The following is a 22,474-nucleotide window of genomic DNA, read 5'->3' as shown; positions in this document are numbered from 1 at the left end:
TATGGCTTTGTGATTAAATAGAATCTATCAAAGGGCAGCTACTCTGCGCTTTGTTATTTTGTAATCTGACTTGCTTCTGGTATATTAAGCATCTATCCCCTGTAATGAATGTACAATTGTGAACCTATTGACATGGGCGATTACTATTCCTTGCTCGGGTCTTTATGCATTATAATCAAATAGCAATCTATCATAAGAAGCTACTTTGCTCTTTTTATTTTGATCTGACATTATGTCATCATTTAGGATTAGGCGTGCTGCATCTATTGGAGACAATGGGCCAAGATGTGTTGGCAACAGTTATTACTCTTGCAAAAAATTATACTTTGGTTACACGTCCGGGTAATGTGTTGAGGGCACCACCCGCCAACAACAAAATAAGAATACGGCGCCATAATCTGGATTACTATTACCTGCTTGATCAAAATGTTGGGACCGGCACCCTCGTGCCAAGGTGCGATTCCGATCTAGTTGTTTATATTGCGTGAGCGTTTCAGCCCACAAGACGACTTCGAATTGAAAAATGTTCAACACGACAGTTGTTCATCTCGTTGAAACTGTGAAATTGTCTTTCGGGTACATCTTCATCCGAGGTCGTATTTGGCCTGTGAAACACAAAAACCAAACTACCGTCTCAGACATACCTAATCCGAGTTCGGCTAATTTTGGAAGGATTTGAATGAGATTTTGAGTCCTTTTCTTGTACGGGAAGTCCGGCCGCCTCATAAATAGATGAGAGGTGATGGCCGATTGAAGAACACTAAATCGAACAAATCAATCTATCATCTTTTACCTTTACTTTTATCTTCTCCCTTGTTCTTCTCCTTCCTCGTTCTTCGTTCGTTCTTCTTCATTGCAGGGCGGCGAACCTTGAGCCCCTAGGGGCGATCAGGTCGACCTACGGCAGCCCATAGCCGCCGCGCACCCTGACGGGGTCCCGCCCAGGCGCGTGGGGCTTTGGGTCCTGAAAAGTGCCCACCAGATTGCTTGCGTACCGCACTTCCGGACGGGTCTCCTTCGACGTGAGCTGCGGTGCATCACCCTCGGCGTTGGAGGTATACGGTGACGTGTTCGTGTACAAATAGTGCCGCATCGAGCCTCCTGCTGCCCGCTCTTAACTCTTCTGTGTTCATATTAATGGAGCAGTACAGGTACAAAATGTTTCTTTCTACACGTGGGTTGTGTATTCACACGTAACAAAACATTTCGTCAAAAGTGGCACGGATCCCGAGCGACTAGGGTAGCGGGCAGGATTTCAGGGTGCTGCGCTGCCGAGTGCTCCTAGTCCGCTTCTGCTGCCTGGTAATAAACCAAGTCCTGTGTAGCGAATTGTAAAAAAAAGGAATCGTTTTCCCACTTACCGGTGGCATGGGGGTAATTATTGGCAATTTTGGGGGCAAATCTTATGAAGTACCACTAGAAACATTATTTGCTTTATTATTAGGGATAAATAGGTAGAGACCCTATAGCTTCTAGGGACGCTCACTATTCTTTGGGTGACATGGGACTCGAAAATTGCAACAACAAAAAAAAACTGTACTGAGTAACACAATGAAACTTTACTCTTAGGAACATCGTTCTAGATTTTACACTTTGGATTCATAGGTTTAAAGAACCTGGTCAAACAGAAAACACTGTCCTGGCATGAATATACCTCTTCTCACACATCATCGTAACCTTGTAATTCCCAACTTCTTCTAGAATAACTCCAGGGAATGACAACATAGCACCTATCGTTATTTGATTTCTACAAGCAAGCTGCAGTAGAAGTTCGTCATACACTTGTCAGAAGACCGAATATAATACAAAACTATTATCCCTAGAAAGACACAAGAGGAAGCTTCGCAATGAAGGAAATCTCCACTTTTGAGCTCATCATTTCTTATCCTCTCTGAGGACGACATATTTGTAGCCATTAGTCTTCCGTATCGTCGCAATTTTCTTCAGAATTTCAGCAAAGGCGTTCTTGTACTGCGATGCAAGACAAAATGAGATCAAGAAACAAATTGGGTTGTCAACTCAACAAACTGGTAGAAAGAGCATGATAGACACTTTTGGTTACAGAGAAGGACTAAACATTTAGCGAGTGCAAAACACAACCAATTTTGAGCTTTACATGATTTCTTCTATGAATTTTAAAGCTTTGCCTAGCAAGTTACATCAAAGAAACATGTTTTTTTCCACTAGAACTATTCCCACAACTGTTTTTTTAACAACATGAGATTTTTTTAACAATATAAATAGTACTACCAAAATTAGATGTGATAAAGTTGGGATCGAATTAGCAAATAGCACAGCCGCTGATGTAGACTATGGGCGGACTTCTCCATCCAGGCACCCAGCCAACCATAGCATCACCAGAAGGCGGTGGATGGCCTTTCAAAAAAAAAAAGGCGGTGGATGGGGAGCCTGATAGCGTCCATGCCCCAATGCACGACACTCTTGCAGACGGTGTAACTGACTGTATCCAAATCTGGATGCCAAGTTACTAACAGCAATAACTTCGTTCCTACTCCCTCCGTCCCAAAATAAGTGTCTTAACCTTAGTACAACTTTGTACTAACACTAGTACAAAATTGAGACACCTATCTTGGGACGGAGGGAGTATTTTTCAAATTGCCAACCGACAATTCCCAGTTCAGTAATGACACTTTGTGATTATTAAAAACAAGAAATTCTGACTATCAGGCACACCATCAACGAGGTCCAAGAAACTGGAGGTGTCTTCATGCGTGACAATTAACAAACCATAACTAAATCCTTCAAAAAATATTCTGAGTTAATGCAAAACAGGACTGCCTGCAATTCTTAATATACGTGGTTAGAACAAATGCTGCATCATTATTAGTAATTAGTGAAAAAGAATGCAACAGCCTTAAAAGTTGCAACAATAATGCTGAAGAATCCTACCTCTGGACTTCGTAGTCTAGACTTAAATATGGACACTAAATCTTGTGTGGTGACACAAGCCACTCCAAGAAGAACAGTCCTGATCTCATCCTCTGTCACAGGAGATACATCCTGCTGAAATAAGGGAAGAATGAAATCCATATCAATAAAATAAAAATAAATATTAACTCTCTGTGAATGGATTATTACATCATCATCATCATCATCATCATCATCATCATCATCATCATCATCATCATCATCGGCATCCGACTTATTTTGTCCAGAAGAACAACCAAGTACCTTCTTTAATTCCTTTCGTGACTTGCTCAGGCTACCTTCTTCATTTTCTTGGTCATCCTGAATGTATCAAAATCAGAATACCAGTAGTTTGTTCTTGAACAATGGAAATTGTAGGCAGCATATTTGCTTCGAATAATTTTACACAATAGCATTCATAGACGGTTAATACTTTTTTAAAACTATAGACAGGTAATACTTGCATTTTTTTTTGCGGGGAGGTAATACTTGCATCTTATACCATGGCATTCATAGGCAGGTATACTTGCAGCTCTAGCACATATTTGCTAGAGGTGTTTTCCCATAATTCTAGGGACCCAAGCAGATTTAATCAGTGTCCCATAAGCAATAGGGACCACTAGCCTACCACATGATCAACTAGTATTCAAAAATTGGTAGTAGTTCTAAATGCCAGTCTTGGGCAGACGTTTACTAGCTCTGCGTCGAACACCACCCAGCCCGTGTTGCCAGCCCTGTTCGGCCCATGATGGCCACCAGCTATCCGAGCGGCCCCTCGCATGTCATGCAACTCGGCAGTAGTCACTCCCCTCTTCCTCCTCTTCCTCCTCCCTTGCCACCCACAAGAATGGCAACACTCCCACGCTGTGTGCCAGAAGAACATAAGACAAAGCCCTTAGCTTCACCGTACAAGCAAATCACTGCAGTACGGCTGACATGCCTTCTCATCTTTAGGTACGACGACAATAACTAGGGCCGCCCCACCACATGGACATGTTGTTCCTATTAAGAACGACATGGCCATGTCGTTTTTGTTTGGGAAAATAGGCTGCGTGCCATCTGCCGCGGGGAAGACAACCATGTAACCAAGGACGATGGGATGCTAAGTTTGGACTCTTATGGAAATCATATCATTACTGCATTTTTAATAGTTCAAAAATATTCCTCGATGTGTGAGATTTCTTGAATAAAGAATTTAGTAACAGTATATTGTGATTCACACTAGTAAATTTTTGCCGCTCCCCGCTTCCTCCTCCTCATCCTCCCTTGCCACCCACAAGAACGGCAACACTAGTTGCAAGGGATGAAGCGGTCTCTGGTAAGCAGTTTTTGTAAACTTGCAATGGTTAATTAGATCTCTTTCACAAAACTATCCCTTTAGAAAAATGGAACTCGAGTTCGCTTTTACAACTAAGTGGAGAGCTGCAACATTGATCTTACAAGCATCTCAAATAAAAGCAAAGTAAAAACATATGTATCGAAGTTTATGTTTTCCATCAACATCACATATCATAAGATAGAAGTTGTTTTCTCGATAATTCATCTCTGAACCCAGGGTCATCTACTCCTGCCGAACAGTAAAATAGTTAAAAATAGCAAAAAAAATCCATATTTTTTTGGGGTGCAAGATGCTTGTGCGTGATGTCGGTGCCAAATTTGATGGAAGAGTTGTGTTTCATTAAAATAAAAAAGATCACGCTACACACCTTTTAATCAATTAAATTAATACACAGCAATGCTTTTTTGATGAAAAAGTTAAATTAAATTCAAGATGCTGCCCATGCATTTTGAGCGGGCAAGTATCCTAGTTTTCTATAATAATATGATCTGAGTTAGTCCAACCAGTGGATACTTGTATCTGATAGAACTTCATGTGGAAGATCAGTAAGTGAACTACTTGGTCCAATTTTTCTCATGGCTCAGTAATTATTCATGTGCCATTGAACCATAACCACCACTTCACCTATCAAAGTTTATATATACTCCACACCTTCTCCAACATTGCGGTTCTTTACGAAAAACTGAATGTAAGATATCATATTCTGTAGCATCCTAGATCCTAATCACTTCTTTTGGTCATAGTAGCCGATGTGACAAACAAGTGCTGGAGTCATAGACTTACAATAATAGTTAATTCAATTCTGAGCAGGGCTAACTAGCCGTTACACACCAGGGAGCCAGGGTACTATCAATTCCGACATACAAAAAAGGGAAGTTTATATTTTTGGCACTTTCCTGATTTTACACTACCGACTTTCGGAAGCTATTGCCCCAAATTCTAAAATTAATTTGTTTTCAAGTGTTAATTTCAACGAATATGAAAATTGGTATCTATGAGCTTTTGGAGCTTCACAGAAAAACCGAAAAAAATGGGAGCGCACAAAGGTATGGACCCCACGAAGAGAGGAAAGGGAAGATGAGAGAGAAGGGGGAGTCACGTGGATGGGACCAACATGTTGACCGCGTCCCAACAAACACTAAAACCATGTTGCCGTTCACACCCACGCTGGTGCAATGCACACGCGCACGGGCCCCTGCTTGGGAGTCAGGTGCATTAGTGTTATGTATAGTTTTGGTCAAAAAAGCATGAGACACCCTCGTAACCAATAGTTCACTTATCTCAATATACATTGAATGTCTTAGATTTTTGTCTTGCACGCTTTTTTCTTCCATACATCACCCTTGGTTGCACCATTATTCATTGCACACAAGTTACATTTGGACTTACCTATAATTAACTGGACAGAGCTTCACAAAATGTTCTCTTTCTTAATTTCCATCTCACCTCATTCTAGGTGCGAGTATCACGCACCGATGCACACACACAACTAGCGAGACTTATGAACAAACAAAATTCTGACTCATGAACAGTTAAATAATTTGTTGAATTAATACTTCATGAAAGAAAAGACAAGGAAGCACAAGACAATCTAATCTACATACAATAGGACAACTGATTATATTGTGGTATCAAATAGTTAAAAATCAGATTGAGCTGGATATTTATCAATTTGGCACTCTAACTACAATCAAAGATCATTTGCACTAGACACAAACGAAATAGACGAGGCTTTGCAATTTAGTATTCTTAGAGAGCTGACCTCATTGCTTTTGTCACTTGATTCCTGTGGCTCATTGTCGTCAAAAACAACATCCAAATTCACCTCATCAACAGCTCTGACCGCATCATTAATGAACATTCCCATAGTTATATCCTCAACTGCAATGCAATCATTCACTTTGGTGCTCCACACAATAAGTTCATTTGCACGATGCATATATCCTGGTGCCTTTCCCTGCAGCTGCATTGTTATTTCAACATTGCACTTGGACTGTGGTGGCATAATGCCTTTCTGCGGCTGTGTGTGGTATGACAGGGGGCTTGTATTTTCGATATTGAAGGCAATGTAAGAGTTTGTATCATTGGTTAGCTGAATTTCACATGACATCTGGTTGTTGAGCTCAAAAGGAAAATGTAGTTGGAGTGGCTCAATTCCAAGCATATCATCTTCCAAGTAAGGGCTTATCTGCATAAAGGAGCAGGAGTACATATATGTGTTAAGAAGAAAGAAAGAAAGAAATCGGGGGCTAAATAGTCCAAAGCGAACTAATCATTCCCAGGCAGCTTACGAGCTTACATGTCCAAATGTATGTTCATAGGCATTGCTGATTTTTGCATTAGCACCTTCAACTTCTCTTATAACATGTATCAGATGCCATACATAAGGCCGTTTGGATGGGTCAATTTCCTTGCAGAGTAACCCAATTTCGAGGCATTTTGCTACTTGTTGGTAAACAAATGGTGTTTCATTCCCAGTTTTCTTCCATCTGTGCCTCCATCTCCTAAGTACCTGTCATCCCGCAAAATGTGACATAGAATAAGTTGAAATGTTCAACAACAAAAAACTCAAGCATCGGGATGATGACATGTAAACCAGCTTAGACAAGCCTCTCTGATCTACACAAAATTAGGCAAGGCGACGGATGCTAAGGATCAATGCAAAAAGAGAGAGATAAGGTTTTAATTCCCAATATCATCAATCACGTAAGATCCCAATATCTCTCTCACTCACTCCAAAGATCTTTTGCCATACCGAGCATCCCATGTTCTTTGTTTTTCTCCTCTCTCTCTCTCTCTGTGTGTGTGTGTGTGTGTGTGTGTGAGAGAGAGAGAGAGAGAGACGTGAGAAGGGTTCATACATACAAAGAGGCGCTAGAGACAATACAGATGGGTTTTCTCCCGGCATGCACGTAGTGAAGTTGTGGCTACTAATTCGATATTCTGAATATTGTTGATTTATATTAAAAAAATGGTTTCTAGTTTTGTAAGTTTTTCAAGTGGTTCTTCAAGCTTTCCCTATATAACGCATCCAAACTATGTTCTTTAACATGTGCAAATCTGGTTGTTGTAGTCTTTCCATGCAGAGCTGGAAAGTTCTCCCTTTATTTAGAAAAATGGTGAAGCAAAAAATCGTAGCATCTCAATTCTCAACAGAGTATTTCAGTTTCCGAAGGAACAAAGGAAGAGGCTCCCTCACGTCACATCCTCCAGGAGGACCGAGGGAGTAAACCCTGGCCTCCCCCGCCGCCGCAGCCCCCTCCTCCCTCCCCTCTCTCCCCTCGTCATCCCCGGAGGCGGACGCCGGGAAAGCCCGCGTGCCGCTAGTGAAGGGGACGGCGGGGATCTGGCAACTCGCGGCTATCTAAAGGGGCAGTGCACGGTGGTGCGAGATCCTCCTCCTGCGGTTGTTCCTCCTGATGGAACGACGTTGCTCCGATGGCATCGCGAGGACGGCGGACTTGGCAAGGGTGTGACCTGTTTGAGGCACAAGAACCTCAAAGCATTGGCTATGAAAACGCTGGCGGCAGCGCCCCTCCGCCGGGGATGACAGGCGAGAAGGTGGCTCCATGTGGCGGTGCCTCCGGGGCGGCGATTCACGGGATCCCGTGCCCAGTTTCGTCGTAGGAGGCGCGTGGCGGCTGGAGCTATATCTGAAGTCGATGACGCTAGATGCGGGAGAACCACAACACTTTGGGTTCACGGATCGAAAGCTAGGGCAATGGCTCCAGATGATGGTGTCGACACTGACCTCGTGGTTGGTGGCGATCTAGCCGGCTGCGGCTTCGGGGATGTGCGGCTGCCGGTGAAAAACGGGCCGACTTTGGTCATGGCGGGCGATGGTGGTGTATTTGTGTCGTTACCTTGTTGAAGGCATCGCTACTATAGCTCTCGTCTTCTAGCCAGGGCTACTCTAGGGAAACCCTTAATCGGGGAGACCTGGATCAGACGACGGCAGCGCGTGGTGCCGTTCTCCCTCCCGAGGGCATTGTTTTTTAGGGCAAGTGCTGGCTGGAGGGGTGCTGAGGTGGAGCGGCATGCTTTCTTCCTAGTCAAAGACGGCGAGTCTCGGCGGCTTGGTCTAACGGGGTCTCGGCGGCGGTCTCATGATTATGCACCCATGCAGGGCGGTGGCATTGCCTGGCATCCTTATGGCGTTGATGGCAAGTCTGGCAAGGTCTATGCGTTGACCCCCGTCCTGAAGATGGGTTCGTGAAAGAAGGCTACAACGACTTTGGGAGCGTGCGCATGCGGCGCGCGTTAAGGATCTGCTAAACCAGTGCTCCGGTTTTAGGTGATGTGCATAGGTGTAAGGTCAGGGCGCCCAGATCATGCCACCCCCATCATTAAGGTTGTAGGTGTGGCGACACTTGTCTCCTAGAGTGTGGCTTCGAATAGATCAATGTTTTATCTTGTAAGGCTTTGTTGCATAATTTAATAAAACTGGCCTAATGTTTTATCTTATAAGGCTTTGTTGGTTAAGGCCAGGGGTTCAACCTCCTTTTTCAAAAGAAAAAAAATCTGTTTGCGAAAGCTGAGTGTAGAATAGTTCTACACACCTAGTAACGCTATGTAAAAAATCTAGTAAAACACTGTATAAAATTTAGTAATTATGAAAAAAAAATACTGTCCAAGTTTTTAGTTTACTACATTGTGAAACAAATTACTATATTTTGTATGATACGCTACTATATTTTGAATAGAGCGTTACTAGGGGTGTATAATAAGCTATTCTGCAGTCACGCTTAGTTACCGTTATTATACATATAGTAATACTATTCATCATCTAGGGTACAGAAATAAGTTATTTTTCACCCGAGGTAATCTTACGGTCGTTTCACAAATAAATTACATTTGAAATACAAATAGGTACATTCATATTATTCACTACTAAAATTTGGCATAAGAAAACAAAAATATAGGTCACAAGATTCAAAAATTGCATTTTATGTATAGTTTACACTGTAATTTTATATTAATAATTTTACATAACATAAAATATTTTTATGGCGATTATACATTTTCCTACGTTCTCATTTTACGTCTAGAATAAGGCAAAATTGATGAAACGTAAAATTACGGTGCTTTGATGTTAAAATAGAGGAGGTGAAGAATAACTATTCCTCATCCAGGGTGACAAATAGTCAATCTATACACAACACAAAAGCTTCATGGTGCTATGCTTCCAAGGCGTAAGAATGGGCGTTCCAGAGTAGACTAAACGTCAGGCATGCACCGTAGCTTTTGGAACCTTGATGTCTCATGTCTGATGCAGAACAAGGACGTTAACTTTGCATGGGATGCGCCTGAAGCTTGCGACGCTTTCATCATGTCATGATCGCTTGTTCTGAATCACCAGTTTGTCCTTCTGCAGCACCCATCTCCTAGTTGCTACTCCTCTATGTCACTTCTATACAGGGACGCTGCAAAATGTTGATGATCATTGTTGGATAATGACCAACTAACATTCACAGGGGGCCAAAGGCCAATACATGTACATGTGTGGTAAAGTGTAGGAAGCCCTTTATACAATGGGGATATACAGAAAAGGGGACTATACACATCTAACACCCCCCCACACCCCCCCCCCCCAAACTCATGGTGGGTTAACAACACTAAGTTTGGAGGGAAAGAACCGATGCTGCACTCGAGTCTGTGCCTTCGGGAAGAAGATCTGGAATATATTTTTTCCTAGGAGATGAAGAAGCCAGCAGAGGTCGAAGAAACCTTAATCCCAAGAAAATAGCGAAGGCGACCAAGATCAGACATTAGGAATTGGTCGCGAAGGCAGGGCTTAACAAAGGCATCAGAGTCATCAATGGTGATGATCATGTCATCTATACGTATAGAAGGAGAAAAGTCCGACCACGAGGAGGTGTGTGAAGAAACAAAGTGGGATCATGATCACTGGGCGAGAAGACAACGACAGTCACGGCAGAGGCAAACCACTCGAACCAGGCGCGAGGGGCCTGTTTGAGACCATAGAGGGAGCGTCAAAGGAGGCAGACCATACCATCAGGAACACAGTACCCCGGTGGTGGCTGCATATAAACCTCCTCACGCAACTCACCATTGAGAAAGGCGTTCTGAACGTCAAGCCGGGACATAGACCAATGACGAACCGAAGCCACAACAAGGAGAGTGCGGACAGTGGTCATGTGGGCCACAAAAGCGAATGTCTCATCATAATCGCGTCCCTGCTCCTGCTAAAAGTCACGAGCCACAAGATGAGCTTTGTAACACTCAAGAGAACCATCGGAGCGAGTCTTAATCGTATAGACTCACTTGCACGTGATGGGACGAACACCAAAAGGAAGGGAAACCAGATCCCACGTGCTAGAGCGCTCAAGGGCAGCAATCTCCTCGGCCATCGCAAGCTGCCATTCAGCCTGAGTCATGGCAGCTCGATAGGAAGTGGGCTCAGCAATAGTAGAGAGATCATACCGGTCAGGAGAATAGCGATCTAGTGGGGGCGAGGCAGAGCACGGAGATTATGAACCGGTGGAGGCGTGAAAGGAGGTGCTCCGGAAGTGGAATGTGCGTCAGTAGGATCATCCTCAACACGAGGGCAACGAGTGTAGTGGAGAGCAAACCGAGAGAGAGGCCGACATATCGACGAGGATGGTGTGGAGGAGGATGGAGGGGAAGGTGGTGTCGCCGGTGTATGAGGAAGAGTGAGACGTGCCGGAGGAAGAGGCAATACATGAGGCACATAGGAGGGTGTATCAAGGAGAAGGAAATAAATATCGTCCACAGAAAAGCTCGAGGAGGAAGGACGTGGGTAGTAAGAATGAGACTCATCGAAAGTCACATCACGCAAAATGCGCAGCCGACGACCAACAGGATCCCAACATCGATAGCCCTTCTGCTCATCTCTGTAGCCAAGAAAAACACACTCAATTGACTGAGCAATCAATTTGGTGCATTCTCGCGGGGCAAGAAGAACATGGTACACACATCCAAACATGCGAAGAGCTAGGTAGTCAGGAGAGTGGCCGGTGAGACACTCCATATGATTACCACCCTACAAGGCAGCTGAAGGCTGAATGTTGATGAGATAAGTGGACGCGAAAATGGCCTCAGCCCAAAAGTTGGGTGGAAGAGAGGCGGCGATCATCAGCGCACGAGTCTCAAGCAGATGACAATGCTTACGTTCTGCAACGCCATTCTGAGCATGGCCACCAGAACATGAGAACTGGGCAAGAGTGCCCTGTTCCACAAGAAAACCACGCCACATTTAGGAGATACACTCTCCAGCGGAATCAGCATGAAAAGTATGAATAGGCGTGGAAAACTGGTGTGTACCATGGCAGCAAATCGCTTGTATATAGAGAGAACCTCGCTACGAGATTTCATAAAGTAAAGCCAAGTATAGCGAGAGAAATCATAAATAAACAGAACATAGTAGCGATGACCACCTTTCGAATCAATGGGAGCACGACCCCAAACATCAGAATGAACTAAGTCAAAAGGACGCTGCGATACCGACTCACTAGTAGGATAAGGTAATTGGGCCTGATTGCCAAGTCTACAACCATCACAATGTAAAGAAACATCTCCAGAGATAGACCCTAACTAAGATGCCCTGACGCACCAACGATGACAAGCAGGAGCCACTGATATGACAAAGTCGACAATGCCACTGCTAGAAAGACGCGAAAGAGGAGGCAGCAAGAGCATGAGAATAGGCAGAAGTGGTGGCAGCAGAAGGAACACGAAGCTAGTCGACCTCCCAAAGGCCCTCTAACTCACGGCGCTGAGGGCCAGCACCAACCCGAGCCTTGGTGCAATGATCCTAAACAGAGCGAGATTCGGTATCAAGAATGACACGACAACCAGAATCAGTAAGTTGGGCAGCGGAAAAGAGATTCATCGTAAGACGGGGGAACATGAGAAACACTAGGAACAGAAAAAGACGGAGTAGAAAGAGTGTCACGACTAGCAACCGAAAGGGGTGTGCCATTGGTAGTGAGAACATTAATAGGAGAATCAAGAGGTCAGAGAGAAGACAACGGGGAAGAATCAGAAGACATATGAAAAGAAGCTCCAGAATACAGAACCCATGAAGATGTACGTGACTATGTATGTGCCAGAGTGATGGAGAGGTGGAAGCAGTTACATCATTAGCGGAATCCACCTATGAAGATTCGGAGGAAGCCAGTATGCGCTTGAGCCGCACAATGTCCTGTTCAGTGAGTGACCGAGTCGCGGAAGACACATTAGTCACACTAGAAAAAGAGCGTCTCGGGTCTCGCTACTACTGGCGACAATCAAACTCTGGGTGACCTGACCTGGAGCAATAGCCACAGGAGGTGTCACGGCGTGACCGGCCCTTCTCTGCATAAAGAGGGAGACCCACCCCCTGAAGGTGTGGGCAGGAACGGTGGAGCCGTTAGGCAAGCGGACGACACAGGAGCTCGAGCAGCCAACATAGAGGAAACGACAAGCAACCCAACAGAACGAAGATGGGTCTCCTCAGCACAAATCTCAGCAAGCACCTCCGACATAGGAACACAACCACGAGCAAGCAAGTGAGCACGGTGAGGCTCAAACTCGGAATGGAGGCGAGATAAGAACTCATGGACATGCCGAAACTCCAAGTCGGACCGTATGGTCTGGCAGCAACGTCAAGCACCACAAACAACTGTCCGGAGAGAGTCAAGCTGGCGCCAAATGGCAGAGCTCTCTGTGTAGAACTCATCAACAGAAGAGTCGCCTTGCTGAAGAGCGTGCGCCTGACACACCACAGATAAGTACAGAGCATCACCAGAGGGCTGGTAGCGCTGACAGAGATAAAACCACATCGCTGCAATGGTGCCAAGGCCCATGAACTCCGAAGCAAGCTGAGGGATGACACTCGCAGTGAGAACAACAGCAGCTCGAGCATCATCATTGCACCACTGAGTGTAAGGAGACAGATCATCTCGGTAGACAGAAAGATCATTTGAATAAGACGATACCTGCTGATCATAAGCATCAACCGCATCATCATCGAGAGCCTTGGTTGCATCCCAATCAGCCTAAGAAGCATCAACAGCAAGGCCGGCACCAGCGGGTAGGAGCCACGGGAGCAACACGGCATAGTGGAGAGGGGATCTGGCCAGAATGCCCCACAGGAGAAGACCGCGCATATGGATACGCATGAAACTCACAAACTCGGCATAGTTGGTGCCGTCGAAGATCACCGAGCGCCGAGGAACATCCACATAGCCTGAAGAAGACATGACGAGGTCTCTAATTTTTTATATTTTTTTGGAAGTCAACTGTCACAGGAGACGGGATCTGGATCGGGCAGAGGCACAACCGAAGCCAAAACGCGAGCGGGGAGCCGAGGATCCAGATCGACCTGGACGTCAGCGGCCGGGCGACGGACAACACCCAACCAGCCGGACAAGGGCGTAGGCAGCCGGACGGGCAGGAGGCGACCACGGCCGGAGTAGGAGGTGGCCACGGCCGGACGAGGAGGGGGCGACCGATGTCGAGAGGAGGTTGTCGGGGGCGGATCTGGCAGAGCAGTGGCGGCGGATCCGGGTGGAGCCGAGCAGGAGATGGCCGGCGGCGGGCACAGAGGAGCGGCGGCTGGCGGATCCGAGTAGAGGGGGCCAGAGATGAAGCAAACGGCTGACTAGGGACGGGGCATAGCAGCAGCGGCGGCTTGGGTGGAGCACCCACGGAGTTGCATCTTGCGGGAGAGAGGCTAACCTGGCAACTAATATCATGTTGGATAATGAGCAACTAACATTCACAGAGGGCCAAAGGTCAATGCATGTATATGTATGGTAAAATGCATGAAGCCCCTTATATATAATGAGGATATACAAAAAGGGGACTATATATACACATATAAGGACCATAACTTCCGGTGGAGGCCAGAGCCAAAACTGTTGCGGTGGGGGTGGTGCTGGCCGTCAACATAGGTTGAACTTCATGGTGGCTGTGGTGGTTGTTGGATTTCCTCAAATCTGGTTGGTTCGGTTATGTCCTGCGAGTTAGCAGTGGTTTTATTTTTCTTCCTATTTTTTGAAAAGGAGGATAACCCATGCCTCTACATCAATCTATACATACAGCCATCAATAGAGTCTGACATCATGAATACATGGACTAACCTGAAACTACCTATCTGATAAACAAAGTCACAACAGCTATAATATTGATAATGTCTCCAAACCGGATGAAGGCGCACTATCTAATTCGGTGGCCAAGGACACAATCTAATGCAAAGCACAACGTGGTTTACTGTGTATGTACACACATCAACCAGACCAGCACTTGTACCACTCGAACTCGGATAACTAAACCTGCCTGGTATCTAGACTCGAGCACACCACGTACACGTGGTGCTACAATTCCTAATTGACTCAAACTTGAACTCCTAAACCAAATTAGAATCAATCAGCACTAACAACGGACACTACTAAGACACATCGACAAACCGACTCTAATACAACCTTGCTGAGCGTCCACGCCTCCAAGAATACTTGTCAGACCAGTACTACAGCAAGCGCCTGAACTCAAACAAGAACTTAACACCTACCAGACTGCATTAGAGATAACAGTGCCAACACTCACTACTATGGATTCATACATCACTGATGGGTGCCTAAACCCCGGGATTGACGGTTTTTGGGCTGGTCAGGGATTAAACGTCACTGTTAACTACTTTCACCGTTGATGCAACAAACACGCTGGTTAGGGGGGTTAGTTACAAAAACAAAAAATCACGAGCCATCCAGCCCGTGCCTGCCCCATCGTCGCTATCCGCAAACCGGAACAGACACATTATGGGGACGAGCAGAGGTTGTCGTCCAAGGATGCCACCTGGGTCACCATCATCCTCCACATCGTTATAGCCATCATGGTCCCGCATGTCATGTCGGAACTTCGGATCTAGGGTAGGAGATGGCAGAGGAACCCAGGGAGCCACCCCTTGGCGTCACCCTTCTAAATTAGTGCTCACCTACCGTCTCCCTTCTACACTCACCTAGCGACAACGTAGACGGCAATTTGGGCAACAGCAGGGCCTTCTCCCCTTCCTTCGTCTTCTCCCATGTTCGAGATGTCGGATCTGGAGCAAGAGAGGGCTATTGGTGTAGTGAGCCCCTCCGCAAGGTTTGATAGGGTGGTCATGTGCGGTTCGAGGCGAAATCATACGTTTTCAATGGGGTCGATGCTGGCAAAGATGGTGCCCACGTGTGTTGTTTTCCTCCTTGGAGGAGTTGCCAAAGAACTTGCTCGCAAGTCACAATTCACTAGGCATGGCGAACAAATTCCACGTGGAGGTTGGCTTGGGCTGGCATCGGTTTTGTCAACTTCAAGGGGGCGCATAGGTGATTAAAACAAGTTGGTGCCATCGGGTTGCCGGTGTTGCTATTCTCCGGGATAACACTCCTGGTCTAGTTTAGCTAGGGAATTTGTCTCATTTGTCACGGTTTTGCTTGGTCGTCCTTTAATCGACAACGGCCTTACTTATATGTGCAGAAGCTCGCTACCCTTTTGACATGGTCTTGTAAAAAACAGAATAAACAACGCCCACAACTTGTGTTTTCTAGTAGGAAAAGAACCTTCCTGTTAATTTTGGGTGTGGCTAGATCTTAGTCGACTGAGACTTAACCAAGTCTCAATCGAGTGACATAACATATAAAAATGAAAAAAGAAAAAATTGCACGGATCTCTCCGTAAGATCTCATGAATATAGCATTAATTGAGACATAACTAAGTCTCAATCGACTAAAATTTAGCAAAACTAATTAATTTTTGTTGTGGATAAATCAAGTGTGTGGGTATTTCCTAAATCCACCAAAGTCACATATAAGCAACCTAGCATGGTATACTATACAATTTTAGCGTGAAGGGAGAGTGGTCCAAGGACTCTGGGAAGCTATGAAGAGACAGGGCTGGTGACCCGGGACCAGATGGCTGAAAATGTTATGAGCCATCACATGAAGCTACCATCCATCAGAATCAATTTCCTAAACTGTGGTACGAGTAATGTGTAACTCAATATCACTATCTGCCAAAGAGTTTACTTCTCGATGGTGCGCAGATAGGTTTTTGAGAAAGAACATCGCATGGCTTATTTTTCTCATCTAACATGTATAATTTTACTAGATATGCATGCCATCCAACACCATAATATGCAAATTAAGTAGGATTAGTCAAAAATGTTGTAACAAATATGCAAGGTAGAAAGTTAACTATATTTCGGAAAAGAGATTTGCTCCATGGCGAGATAAAACCTTCGTACATTGTTATTATTACTAGGGATCGCCTTTTGTCCAGTCACTAGTTCAATAATTATGACACCCAAACTGTACATGTCTGATTTGAATGACATCTTTCCCTGATGTAGATATTCTGGAGCACAATATCCTCTGCATAAAAGGTTGTATTTCAATGCGTTAGAACATCAAACAATGTGAGAGTAAATGCAAAGAAACATGTTCTTTTGATGCATAGCTTACAGTGATCCATGACGTTCTTCACTCATAGTTTTTGACTTCTCATCAAGTCTCGATAAACCAAAATCTGTGATTTTCGGCACCATATCATTGTCTAGTAGTATATTATCGGGTTTCAGATCCATATGATACATCTGCTTTTCCTTGTGCAGATGATGCAAACCTTCACAGATGCCTCTAATTATTTTATAACGTGTATTCCATTCAAGTCCCCTTAATTCATCTGAATAATAGAAAAAGTAGCAGCGAGAATGAAAATTTCCAACAATTGATTTATGCATGCTATATACTGAACAATAAGTGACATCAACATATGTGTTCTAGTCTACACCTTCTTTATTGTAAATAAAACACGTCAACATGAAATGAATGGAAAAAGATAAATAAACAGAGATAACAGCTATCGGATGCAACAACGTACCGGTAATATATTTTTGCAGGCTTCCATTGCTGATATACTCAAAACAGAGTAATCTTTCTCTTACCTCTGCATAAATATGTTGTTTTGATCCCTTGATTTGTATGGCTGTTTGCTCTGTGCTAGCACAGAAGCCAAGAAACCGTACCACATTTTTATGTTCAACGTTCAACAGGCTGTCAACTTCACGATAAAATAATGCCTCCTTGATTGAATGACTGTTCCTTATCCTCTTTACCGCAACGTTCCCATTTGGGAGCACTCCCTGTTTAACCTCTCTTGTGAGCATTTAAAGAATGTCTAGCTGAATTTGAAGGTGCTATGCAATAAAGAGATGGAGTATAGTAACACAACACTCGGGCCACCATATATTTGAGGCTCCCTGGCCAACTAATTAATGCATGGGCACAGGTTTGTGCCATTAGCGCGACACACCGTGTCTCTATCCTAGGTGTACCACACGGCACACGCAGAATTGCCCTTTTTTTTAGTACAAGAATCTGCCTGGTTGACTGACTTCAATATATACGCAGGGTTCCCCAGAAACTAAGGGGTATCTTGGAAATGTATGTAACACCTGCTGTATATATACTGTGATTTTAACTACTGAGGCTCAAGTCGGTATAACAATTTCAAGCATGATCTTTAGATGATGACATATGCGTAATTCTCTTTCTGTTAAGCTAACTTACCTTATAAACCGTTGCGAATCCACCATGGCCAATTTCTCGATCGTCCGAGAAATTTTGTGTGATACTCTTCAAAAGTGTGAATGATAGATTTGTTGGCTTCTCTCTTCCATCAAGTATACGCTCCAAGAACTGAAGATCCATGTATCTGTTGTGGAATACATTTCATACTATGCACTTTCAACACTAACAAAAAAAAAGGTTTGTTCCAACTAGAGCACCATTGCAAGGAGAAGTGACGAATGACTAGATCACTGGTACCTTTCTATAGAAGCATATGGTGGTTGTACGAGAAAGTTGTCTAGTAAATCATCACGCGACAACAAATATTTTTCAGAGATCCCGAAGAGAACACTACTCTACATATTTTGCAGCATTTAGAAGCTCCCGGAGATTAATTAATCATGCGTATATTTTGCAGAGCCTTCCCTGCCCCAAACGAAATAGCTCGCTGCCTGTCCAAAATGGCAGACAAGGGCTCGGTACGTCAGGAAGTAGGGACATCATGGTGCAGCAGCAGCGACAAGCTTCGGTGCCGGCCATCTGGATGCACCGTCGCCTCCTGAAACGCGCACACGGGCAGAAGGAAGAAACCGGTTTTGCCGCAGGGCCGGGGCATTGGTTGCTGACGAAGAAAGAAGTAGAGTACGGCGTGAAGAACATCAGAAAGAAGCAGAGTTAAGGCAGTGGAGCAGCCTAGTGCGTGGAAATGGCCATAGATTAGACACTTGATTGGTCAGATCTGGAGGCAAATGCAAAGCAGGGGAGATTAATGGAAAGGGGGGAAACCTCGGATCTGAAGGGACGCTGCTCCGCTCGCTTCCGTAAGTTTAAGATCTGGGCGAGACGCTTTACTGCTGTCCGACCGCTTGAGGTTGCATCGAGAAGACAACGCTGGAACATACAGTATCTATTATCTACTCTGGATCTGGATATGAACAGGGAGAGAGAAGCTCCCGTCCTCTCCGGCCAGCGGAGGTGATAAGACTGCAAGAGCAAGAGCAACTAGGAATTGAGCAGGCACAGGCTATGGATTAACAATACAACTTCCCAGTTTACCAAACCACGGATCGACAGCTTCTCAGTTTACTGTAACTGAAATTCCTGCACATGTTAGTAAGCAAATACATATCCGGCTCACAATTAACAAGCTACTTAACAATGGGAGTTTCATCTGTTTCTCAAATGTGAAAAATGACAGGATATAATCCAATAGAAAGTATACAAACATTAAAACTGCAGGCTATTTAGGTAGAAAGGGCTGGAGGTTCTAACCTGGAAGAACTCTTTGGGGATCCAGCTAACTACTCGAGGAACATCCAACTAGATGAGGGGCGCAGGAAGATTTGACTGGATCAGGTTGGTGTAGAAAGGAGGAGAGGGCTTGGGGTGGTATACATAGAAATGAGGACTGAGGAGAGGTGCTAGACGAGACGAACGTTATATGTGGGTGAGATCTATAGACATTTATTAATTAACATCGTCAGATTACGATGATGCACGTGATGGCTGACAAATCCCGCCTAGATAACCCCGGTAGTCTCAGTGTAGCCGAAAGTTTCAAGTGGATCTCGAGAAGAAAAAGGAAAATGAACGACATGAACAGAATATATAGCTACATTTAACAATTTCATACGAGGACAGTGCATGTGATGGCTCACAGGTGCAGCTGTAGGTCAGCACTAAAATAGCGGAAATCTAATAACATCCTATTTTGTTGCGTGTTAACAAACCGTCCCTAGTACTAACCGTTAAAATCATGAAATGAGCAACACTATATGCACGGATCTAGAATATGTAGAGGCAGCAGCAGAATACAACAAGAGGAGAACAACATCACTACGTCCACAGCGAGAGTAGACAATCAGCTTATAACTCAAGAATGCAAGATATGAATGAGCAAATACATGCTTATAGCCAATAAAACATAACCTATGTACAAATACACCTGCAAAATAAGCAACCATTTTCAGAGTTCGGAAGGTACCTGGTAGTTCTTCCACATACATTTTCTGGTACAGAATTCTTCCACCTACATAGTAGGTAGGTGTCTTAGGTGTGCCTTGAGTCCCTGACTGCTTTGAGTATTTCAGTTCTGATAGATAATTAAGTCGCGTAACTTTATGGTTATATAACATACTGGAACAGCCATTCTCTGGCAGCAAAAGGTTACATGCAACTTGCTGGCGTTGCAAGTAATCTTTCACCTTTTTTAACCTCATTGGCCATATATGTTTTCATATTATTGTCAACATATGTATGCATCTAACAACAGAAAAAGTCTAAGCACCTTGGATTCGAAATGCCAATATGGAGGGATTTTTTTTTACAAGTACGCCACCTCTTATTATGTTTGTTATTATAAATAAATGATTGTATGGTATTTACCTATATATAGATCGAAAGTTTAAGTTCAAATTTTTTAAGCAAATCATTATTTTTTGTTTGATGTGCGTGTTTAGTGGTTTTCTGACCATAACAAAACCTTGATCACCACCATCATTTCATTTCTTTGTTTCTTTGTTTGCTTCTTACCTAGTGGCCGCTAGTCTTGCAGGGATTGAGTTGGCAACTTCTTGGATGCCTCCTCTGCATTACAGGTAAAGAAACCTGAACTTCACATGGGACTGTCCACCTTGGGTTGTGTTATTTTAAATGGCCCGGGGTTCAAGCGTATATATTAGGAAAACATGTCCTTGGTGCGCACCATGACCATGTCAGGAGGTTCACGCTGCGTCCTCGTATAATCCAATTGATTGATGCCTAGGAGTACAATGCTACGTGTAAAGAATATCCATCCGTCTGAATGGGGGCCTAAGATTCCTCTCTTGGTTAATCATACAGCGTCAGAAACAACGACCTCAATGGTCGGTCTGTCCTGCTAAACAAATGGCACAGCTCCAGTTTTTGTACTGGCTCGTACTTCTAGGTTAGATCTAGCTTAAGCTTTAGTAGTGTTCTTTGATGCTTGTGGTCCATCGGATGGCCAAATAGAAGAAAAATATAGTCTTTTTTTCGAAAAGGGGCGCTTTATTACTTAAAAGATTTAAGTAACACCCGGCCTCTGCATAGTTAAGATGCACACAGCCAACAATGTCCTCACGACAAGCGAAAAATAAAATAAAAAAGGAAGGCGAAATACAAAGAAAAATGTATATTTGTATAGCGCCTAAACCGTCGGTGGCCCAATCCTAAATCATGCTGCCACCCAAGTTGGGTAAAAGTATCCCTCGCCGTAGCCTCCAATCGTGTACGCACCTCCGTAAACAGGTCTCGATTCTCCACTCGTTGTAGAGAGGACCATAAACGAAGCGTCCCAGTACATCTGTAGATAACCTGCATAAGGGAAGTACTTTTATCGTTAAAAATCTTATCATTTCTACATAGCCAAAGCGACCAAATCACGGCAAGCGCTCCCACCCTAAGTAGAATTCTGAACTTGTGATCAATCCCATGTAACCAGTTGCCAAATATATTAGCAACACTACAAGGAGGGTACAAGCCAGAAGCTATTTGGATGACTGACCATATAGAACGAGCCAATTTACATTGGAAGAACAAATGTTTTATTGTCTCATCATGCGGACAAAATACACATTGCGTACTTCCATGCCAATTCCTCTTAATAAGGTTATCTTTAGTAAGAATGACTCCGCGACAAAGATACCATGCAAAGATTTTATTCTTAAGAGGTATCTTCATCTTCCAGATCTTCTTATTATTATCAACTGGCACGTCAAACTGGATCAAAGCTTTATACATAGACTCCACTGAGAATTGCCCATTCCCATGTAGGTTCCAACGAAATAAATCGGACCCCTGTGATAACTGTACCGTGGATAATCGTTGAAGTAATATGTTCCACGATTGGAGTCTAGGTCCAATTAAATCCCTTCTGAACGTCACATTGGGCGGAAATGATTCCAAAACCTTGGCAATAGTATCACCCTTGTGACGTACAATATTGTATAGAGCTGGATATTGTTCCCGGAGAGTAGCATTACCTAACCACTTATCCTCCCAGAATCTAATTTCCGAGCAATTCTTAATTGAGAAGGACCCATAGCGGAAGAAATATTTCTTCGTTGCCATTAATCCTGCCCAAAAATGAGAGTCCCCAGGCTTCCAGTATACCTGGGATATCGCCTTTGAACCCACATATTTTCTTCTAAAGAGGATTTGCCATACACCATCTTCGGTCAACAACTTACATAACCATTTGCCAAGGAGGGCCCTATTCTTAACCTCAAGGTCATGAATTCCCAACCCGCCTTGGTCCTTGGGACGGCAAACCACACTCCATTTAGCCAGCCGATATTTCTTTCTCTCGCTATCTCCTTGCCAAAAGAATCTTGATCGGAAGTAATCCAATCTATGTAAAACTCCTTTCGGCAATTGGAAGAAGGAAATCATATACTGTACCATGTTACTTAGTACTGAATTTGTGAGGACCAATCTCCCACCTAGAGATAGCAGTTTACCTTTCCAACTGCTAAGCCTTTTTTGTAGTCTCTCCTCGACGTGTTTCCATTCAGCATTTGTGAGTCTTCAATAAAGTATCGGTATACCCAAATAAGTGATCGGAAACTGGCCCAACCCGCATCCGAACAGGTCGGCATACAGATGGGCCTCGTCTTGAGCC

The 22,474-nt window shown here is 44.2% G+C and overlaps 1 protein-coding gene across 3 annotated transcripts; it reads right to left on the bottom strand.

Annotated features, from left to right (window-relative positions):
• Positions 1 to 1,558: 1,558 nt before the first annotated feature.
• Positions 1,559 to 19,265, bottom strand: LOC125525107 (receptor-like cytoplasmic kinase 185). 3 transcript variants are annotated; one of them, XM_048690133.1, is made up of 11 exons: positions 19,108 to 19,244; positions 18,622 to 18,726; positions 17,836 to 17,980; positions 17,147 to 17,408; positions 16,729 to 16,948; positions 16,512 to 16,638; positions 6,567 to 6,779; positions 6,030 to 6,455; positions 3,100 to 3,249; positions 2,911 to 3,024; positions 1,559 to 1,971 (listed from the first exon to the last, which is right to left on the bottom strand). In XM_048690133.1, exons 3-11 carry the CDS (start codon positions 17,974 to 17,976, stop codon positions 1,876 to 1,878), a joined length of 1,749 nt encoding a protein of 582 aa, XP_048546090.1. In that variant the 5' UTR covers positions 17,977 to 17,980; positions 18,622 to 18,726; positions 19,108 to 19,244; the 3' UTR covers positions 1,559 to 1,875. The 3 variants fall into 3 exon arrangements, with proteins under 3 accessions (XP_048546090.1, XP_048546089.1, XP_048546092.1); XM_048690132.1 differs by lacking the exon at positions 18,622 to 18,726 and having other exon boundaries at positions 19,108 to 19,265; XM_048690135.1 differs by lacking the exon at positions 18,622 to 18,726 and having other exon boundaries at positions 2,911 to 3,021; positions 19,108 to 19,265.
• Between the last annotated feature and the right edge of the window lie 3,209 nt (positions 19,266 to 22,474).

This window comes from Triticum urartu, chromosome 7 (assembly GCF_003073215.2).
Source record: "Triticum urartu cultivar G1812 chromosome 7, Tu2.1, whole genome shotgun sequence".
In the NCBI taxonomy this organism is placed as follows: domain Eukaryota; kingdom Viridiplantae; phylum Streptophyta; class Magnoliopsida; order Poales; family Poaceae; genus Triticum; species Triticum urartu.
Note: the sequence above shows the minus strand (reverse complement) of the source record. Positions and strands in the feature narration are given on the sequence as shown.

Excerpts from the sequence above, each read along its gene's own strand:
- LOC125525107 (XM_048690132.1), bottom strand. The coding sequence starts at position 17,976 with ATGGATCTTCAGTTCTTGGAGCGTATACTTGATGGAAGAGAGAAGCCA. Across the intron at positions 3,250-6,029 it reads CAAGTGACAAAAGCAATGAG|GATGACCAAGAAAATGAAGA; the intron begins GTCAGCTCTCTA and ends TGATACATTCAG. Across the intron at positions 3,025-3,099 it reads ATGATGATGATGATGATGAT|CAGGATGTATCTCCTGTGAC; the intron begins GTAATAATCCAT and ends CCCTTATTTCAG.